At 36.4% G+C, this 8,186-nt stretch overlaps 1 protein-coding gene across 1 annotated transcript; it reads right to left on the minus strand.

The window, feature by feature from the left end:
• Nucleotides 1–5,808: 5,808 nt before the first annotated feature.
• LOC110886323 (tetrahydrocannabinolic acid synthase) lies at nucleotides 5,809–7,657 on the minus strand. The gene has a single exon (XM_022134106.2). It carries the CDS (start codon nucleotides 7,655–7,657, stop codon nucleotides 6,041–6,043), a length of 1,617 nt encoding a protein of 538 aa, XP_021989798.1. The 3' UTR covers nucleotides 5,809–6,040.
• Between the last annotated feature and the right edge of the window lie 529 nt (nucleotides 7,658–8,186).

Here is an 8,186-nt window from a genome sequence, read left to right on the forward strand (position 1 = left end):
GATTTAGAAGTTTGCAAAACGAAGTATTGATAAAACTTTGGTTCGCACCAGAGTCAAATAATACTTTAGCAAAAATATCATTAACTAAAAACGTACCAACTATGACGTCCAGAATCATCTTGGCTTCATCTGCAGTTAGAAAAAAAAGCTCTAGCATTTTTAGTGTTCTTGTTGTTCGCAGCTGGAGCTAATTTCGGACAATTTGGCCTAATGTGACCTTTTTCTCCACAATTGAAGCACAGTTCCTTGTGTCCTGGTGCTTTGCAGAAATTGCAGTGAGTGGAGCATCTTCCTGAATGCTTCTTTCTGCAGGTTTTGCAGTACGGTGTGGAGGTAGAACCTACATTCCTACGGTTGAAATTCCCAAAACGGAATTCTTGAGTAAGCCTTTGGGTTAGGTTTCTCCTCTGGTCTTCTTCTCTAGTACGTACTAGTTCATCAGTCAAGGTATTGGCTAGTTCTACAGCTTCTTCTATGGTTTGAGGTCTAGCTGCCTTGACTACATGCCTAATCTCCCCCGATTAATCCCAGATGTATCGGCAGATTAATACCGGTTCAGGTGATGCAAGGGTCGGTACTACTCTAGCGTATTCAAAGAATGTAGTAGTATAACCCTTACTATCTACTCCGGTCATTCTAAGGTTCAGAAACTTATTCGCTATCTGTTCCTTTTCATTGGGAGGGCAGAACTTCCTTTCTACCATATTTTTAAACTCCTCCCATTCCATGTTGTATATCCTATCACTTCCTCTTGACTGGAGGATAGTGTTCCACCATTCTAGGGCTGAATTTTTAAACAGATTGGAAGCAAACATTATCCTATCTTCTTCAGCACACTTGCTTATTTTTAGAACAGCCTCAGTTTTCTCTATCCAGCGTAGAGCTGCAATGGGTCCTTCATTGCCCGAGAATTCTATTGGTTTGTGGGACCACAATTCTTTATAAGAACAACCATATGGCATGGTTCTTCTTCTTTTAGGAATGGGCACCTGAAGTACGGGTCCATTGTTCACGCTGTGTTCTGGTTCAGTTGGTCGCTTACTGCTATGCTTACATTTATTATCCGCTTCCTTAACATTTTGGATACTAAATGGCATTGTATCTATGATTCCTTGTGCCACTATATGTTGGATGGCACTATTATCCACGTGATTTCCATTGTTATTCGGGTTCTCATTATTCAAATTATCATTATTCGAGTTGTTGTCGTTCTGGATATTATCATTCTGGTTTTCCTGATTCACTTCGTTGTCCATCCGAATTTTAAACATTTACCACATATTAATATCACCAATAATATTTGAATATAGCCAATCACATGTCACACACTTTTGGTCAAAAGCGTCGAGCATTGCGACTTTTACTCTATTCATATACTATGCGTCTATTACACACCAGTACTGAAATAAAAATTACAATACCGACTGAAATTTAAAGCTACACTACTAGTAATAGGCATCCGTAGTTTTTTTTAAACACATACACACATATTTTATTATATTATATTATTATTATTTCTACCATCTCCACCATCGATTCAAGGATATGGATTTATCCAAAAATCCATATTGCGTTCATCGTATTTCCATACGAGACGCTCTCCCACCTGTCGCATTCTCTCACTACTTTCTAAAATTTCCTCACCAAAAGTCCTAAGTTCTTGTATGTTTTCTGCACTCATTGGGGGTGCAGGTTCTAGGACTGGGTTCGGAATCTGGGGTGCAGGTTCCTAGTATGGAGGTATAGAGGCCTGAAATGGGTAAGGATTCTCTAAGATTTCTCTAATGAATGCATCATTATCGAAATAGGGATCTAGAGTATCTAAACCTGGGTAGGCTCCTAGGTTTTGCATTGGCATGTCTTCTGGAATAGGGTAGCGTTGCACATAGTCCCTGTTATCGTCCCACCATGGGTCATAATTTGGGTCTAGGGGATTTGGTGCGGCTACCCTAGGTATTTCTTCTGGATTGAAGTCATGCATTTCTACTTGGTTTTCAGGGTTTTCTATCTCCATTGGTTGATCAGGAATTGGTGGTTGTGGTTGGGGTGCTAACATTTGCTGCAGGTTAGGGTTAGCTGCAGTGGTTGCTAAAATATGGATATTAGCTATTCCCCTATTAAGCATATCCTGGGCATATGCATCAGTTTCTCTTTTAGCTGCGGGTAGTGCTCTCTGCTCTTGTAACTTTTTCATACGTTTCATACGCTCGTGTGCTCCCCTACTGAACCATCCCCTCTTTTTCTGAGGAAATGGCTCTTCAGATTGAGCCTTAAATACGAATATTCCTTCTTCTGTATCAGCAGAGTACCCCGAGAGGGCAGGCTAAGAAGAGCCACCTTCGCTCCTAGGCGAACCAGACAATTGACGATACGCGTCAGATGGTCCTTGGTCGCTCATACTGTAAACTAACAAATAGTCAGATAACACACAGCAAGAAAATACAATTATGCATCTATTCCCGTTATTTATTTCCTAACACTTTGAATTTTGGCGTTAGCAGAACACTTCTGTGGCTGAATCAGTGGCATAGCTCTGATACCACCTTCTGTCACAACCCCCAATCCCTAATCCCTGGGAACGGGCGGCCGTGATCCAGTTTCGATGGTATCCTGTTATTGTCTAATTTGGCAGCGGAATTTTCATCAGGACCGTAGTTAGGAAATATTTTATGAGAGTAAAATACCACACTTTCATAATATTAAACACATGGGATAAATCCTAAGTTTTCAGTATTCATAGGGATACACCCTATTTTTATTTAAGAAAAACATCTATTTCTTTTAGGTAACTTTATTGCCACTTTTCCAAGCATTCAGTGCTGTCCAGCTGGCTTCTATTTGGCTTTCACATTTTGTTACCTGAAACGCGTTTTAAAAACATTTTGTCAGTGGGAAATACTGGTGAGTGAATCCCAGTTTAATCAAGTTTTAATAAAAAAACCATTATACAGTATTGAGGGCGCATCTGCAATTACATTTGTTTCCAAGATATAACAATTAACATCCGTGGTACTGTCATACTCAACTTGTGGAAATGTTACCCCTCCAGTAACAAATTTTTTATACAAAACCCCAACATACCCACGATAATTGTATTCTTACAAATACTCAATAACTGCTTAGTATATATTTAATTAAGTGAGGTTTTGTAAAAACATTTAACAAAAAGAGGATTACTCACATTGCTGTCTTAGGGTTATCAGTAAGGATTTCCTGAGAATAATCTATAAATTACACAAATGCATGCGTGTTAGTATAATAACTCATTTTAACATTAGCAATACCCTCCCCGAGACGGCATTCCAACGACTACGTCGGGCAGAACCACGACAGCCGTTACGGAACCCTAGATCAATTGGGCAGAGTATCTAATACGTCTCCAGGGGTTATGATACTTACATCGTAGCAGAACCTCGCTATTTAGGGGGGTATAATACCCGTGTATTATGCCTACTACAAGAAAATTGAGAGAAAGAAAGATTTCTGAACGAGTTTCGACTGAAGGCCCGATGCCTCCTTATATAGGGCTGAAACCTGACTTTCTCGTGGCCCGTGTAAGAGTAGCCAAAGGGCTACGCGGCCCGCGTCAACGCTGGTCAACAGTGTAGCTTGTCCGGATCAGCTACTAGACTCGCCACGATGATGACACGTGTCGGCCTGGGGTGTTGCCGCGTTCTTGATCTCTCGCTGCCCGTGTAAGCTTAAGGGGTGGCTTATGCGGCCCGCCTAAACTTAAAAATTTTGATTTTTATTTATTTTTAATGGCATAATGGATTTTGGGCTCGGTTTTCACATACGGGGTGATTTTAGGGACATATTGGGATACTTTAAATATTTTTAGGGTGTCGGAAAATATTACAAGGGTGTCGGTTCAGGACTGTTATAGAAGGATCATATGAGAAGAAAATTATTGAAAGAAGAAAAAGAAGAAATGACATATTGGTAAAATACTATTTCATTTATAGCTCATCTCATTAATTTTTATCTCTTTAATTAATTAGTCAACTAATAATTAATTATCCACATATAATCTGTAAAACCTACACATATCAAAATTTTCCTACATATACCCTACACATTATAGAATTTTATCCTACCACAGTCAAAATTTATCCTCTACACCTCGAAATATCCTACACAACTCGTAATTTATCCTACACAACTAGTAATTTATTATACACTTTAAATTAAATTGTTTTTTAATTTGAAAAAATTATTTTTAAAAGGAGTTATAAATTTAATTTAGTTAGTTATTAAAGGGGAAAAATACAAATTAATGATCTATGTAAGTTTACCAATATACCATTATATTAAAATTAAATGCAAATATTAAATGAAGTAAAATAAAATTCTTATTAGTTGAAACTTTTTCTTTTTTCTTCTTACAAAAGAATTATTCTCATTTGAACCCTTCACTACATGTATATACTTCACAACGTATAAAAAATAAATACTATTATCAAATGCATATATTAGAAGAAAATTTATTATTTCACGTTATTATGAATATGCTAAAATAAATCACTAATAGACAAGGGTTAATGAAAAATAAAAATATATATTAAAAAAGCTAGGTATGTGATTGGGTATATAGTTCGGGTAAATGGGTATGTGGTTTCGGGTAAGCGGGTCGGGTATCACCTAATCCCATACCCGCGAAAATTTTTAAAACTAATCCCATACCCGGCCCAATACCCGTCGGGTATCGGGTATACCCGTCTCATTTGTGTCAGGTTTCGGGTATACTCGTCGGGCTCGGGTATTTTTGCCATCCCTAAGCAGATCATGAGTGAGTTTTTTTAATTTTTTTTTTCTATATATAGTGGATAATATATTTACAATACCAGCGTTACTTAAATATATTGGTGATTCTATAGTTTGAATTAGTTTTCATGGGTAAATTGAAAAAAAAATATATAAAGAAAAGGAATTAAACAATAAGTTGGTTAAAATAATTAGAATGTTTTGGTTGAAGAAAAAGAATTAGATATTGATTGAAAAAACAGAAAAAAAGTATACTAAACTGTAAAAATAGATAACTAACTGATTGAATAGAAAAAGATAAAAATAAGCTTAATACAGTGGTTAAAAATAGCCTAATATGGTGAAGGGCAATTGCACGTCCTTTATAAAGTTTTTTAATTACATATTTATCCAACCAACAATTAAAATTTCATATATTTCTTTCCTTACCTAATAAAACTAATGGGTTATCACCCGCGTTTCATCATGGGTTCAAAATATAGATAAAAATAGACATATCATGATAAGTTGTTCTGATGACGGCCCAATTTTGAACATCCAAATTTAGATAAAAAACCATTGTTACGGTATATTCGAAAGTGTATATGAAAAATATGTGTTCTCTTTATAAAAGTAGTTATTCTTCTAGCACATCATATGTAGGAGGAAAATGTTTTATCTATATTTTATTTATAGTACGACACTAAATGAGGTTAATTTTTTGGTAAAATTCTCTTTTGGGCATTGTATTAAATAAAATTTTTAATTAATGACACTAATAATTTCATATTTTTTTATTATTCAATTCATATAATATACGCAACTATAACCTATTCTTTGTATATTCAACTTCCTTCAAGTGTTCCGAAATCGATAGGTATTAGTTAAGTTCTGTGTTATAGTCACGGAAGCATATATTACGTGGGGCTTTTTAGTACATATCTTTGTTAATCTTTACGTTTTTTACTTGGTCAATGTGGTGTTGACTTGGATCACACGTTTCTCTAACAATAATAATTATTTTTCCTTCCAAACAGGAATAATTAAAGACGAGAAAAATCAAAGTACCGAAATCAAACTAAAATATGGTTCACATATGGTTTTCATAATACATTCATATAATCAATCAAAACAATGATAAATTATTCAAGGACAAGAACTGGCAGAATAAACACTTAAACTTCCACACACACTTATTCATTGCAAATTTATTAAAAAAAAAAAAAACGTAAGTGAACTAGAACCACATATTATATGATATGCTTTGAACATGTCTTCGAGTGATCAGAATAGGTGCTTAGTTGAAGACTGGTATGCTTTGTGGGTGCCTAAAGAAATTCTCTGGATCCACTTTGGCCTTGATTCGAATCAACTTTTTAAAATTTTCCCTCTTCCAATACCTCTCGCCCCAAACGCTTGCTTCCTTATAAGTCTCACTTCCAACACCCAAATCAAGATCAATGTAGTTCACATACGCTTCCCTCGGGTTCTTTGATACGTATGGCTTCAAAAACTTATCAAACCTTCGCAGCCACTTTATCCGTTTGAGTGATGTTGGGGTCGTGTCTGAAGTTTGATCTACAAAACTCACACCCTTATACAACTGATACAAAACCCCAGCTCTATGAGGATACGGAATTGCTGTTTCCGAGTACTCCTCCATCTTCCCTCCAAAAGTGTACATGATCAACAATTCTGACCGGTCGTTTTCAAACATCTTTCTCCAGATCTTTCTGAGCCCGCTTTTAGGAATAGGAGTCCTGACATAGTCTAGTTTAACTTTGGCGTTCGACTGCCGCCTCAGGATGGCAGATTGGTTCAGTAAAGCTTCGGTTGGGGTCGAGCTTGTGAATCCCTGAATTGCTAATACAATGCTTGATTGGACCATGCTCATTTCTTCGCAATTCTCTTGCTTCAACTTGAGCTCAGGGAAGTCTTTGTCTAGCAATGTAAGCAATGTGTCGATTTTGCCAAGATAAAGTCCTTCAAACAACATTCGTACCGTTTTCTTTGTTGTGTTGCCTATAAATTCACTTGACATCCGAACTCTTATAAGCAAATTCGGATCCATTCTTGGTGCTACATATTGATATTTATAAAAAATATCTGTCCCATTTTCTTCAAGTGTTATATTCACTACAAAAACAGTCACAATCTCCGGCACTGGCACCAACCCCAGCTTCCATGCAAGAACTATTCCAAAGCTGGAAGCACCACCACCGCGAAGCGCCCAAAACAAATCTTCGCCCATCGACTTCCTGTCCAAAATATTTCCATTGACATCCATGAACAGAACATCCAAAACGTTATCAGCAGCTGTCCCATATTTCCTCACTAGGTTTCCATACCCACCGCCACCCATGTACCCGCCCACACCCACATTGGGACAAACACCAGCTGGGAAGTACAAGGTGTTGGTCTTTTGAGAAATACTGTAGTAGACTTCACCAAGCAGTGCACCAGCCTGGACCCATGCAGTCTTGTTTCCAACATCCACATCTATAGACTTCATGTTGACAAGATCAAGCATGACAAAGGGAACTACAGCAGAGGACGAGACGCCTTCGAAGTCATGTCCTCCCGACCTGATCCTGATCTCATATCCGTGTTTCTTGGTGCAGAAAAGAGAGGCTTGGATCTGCGTGTCGTCGATGGGAGTCACGATGACGGACGGTCTAGGGGTGGAGGGTTTGATAAACCTAAGATTGTTTACTCTAGCCTCCCAAATGGACTCGAAAGAAGAGTTGAGGGGGGTGAAAATGAGTTTAGAGATGGAGGTGGCATTGTTGGTTTTGGATTGGAGACAGCTTATGAAATCTTCAGAATCATCAGGATCAATGGGAGATGAGGCTCCCAATGAAACATAGAAACAAAGAGTTGGAAGCAAAAAGAACACAAGTTGAGATTTTTTCATGTTTTGATGAGTTTGATGCAATGGAGATAAGTGTATTTATACAGGCAGGAGAGCTTCAAAATGCAACAAAGGACCATGTGTAATTCTAGACATTAATATATTTTTAAAAACGGTATAAAAGAGAAGAATTTTATAATAAAGTTTTATCGAAAGTTTTGTGGAAAGAAAGTTTTAAGCAAAGTAAGATATGAAGCCTAAAACATAAAAGGAAAATTCAATTCATCATTGACTTTTTCCATGTGTATCTTATTTCACACGAAAGAACCATTCTATTGTAACCTTTTTATTTGTTTATTTATATCTATCTTATTATGACACTCTAAATAATGTCACATGTCATTCTTTCTTTCAACCTCATAAATTTTATTTATATTTGTTTAATAAATTTCTTTTAATATTAATATTAATATTAATTAATAACCAATATATAGATATCACTTATTTTTATCCAAATATTTATCTAAAATCAATAAATAACTTCAATTTTCCTTTAATATTAATATTAATTAATAACCAATATATAGATATC

This window comes from Helianthus annuus, chromosome 6 (genome assembly GCF_002127325.2).
Source record: "Helianthus annuus cultivar XRQ/B chromosome 6, HanXRQr2.0-SUNRISE, whole genome shotgun sequence".
NCBI lineage: Eukaryota > Viridiplantae > Streptophyta > Magnoliopsida > Asterales > Asteraceae > Helianthus > Helianthus annuus.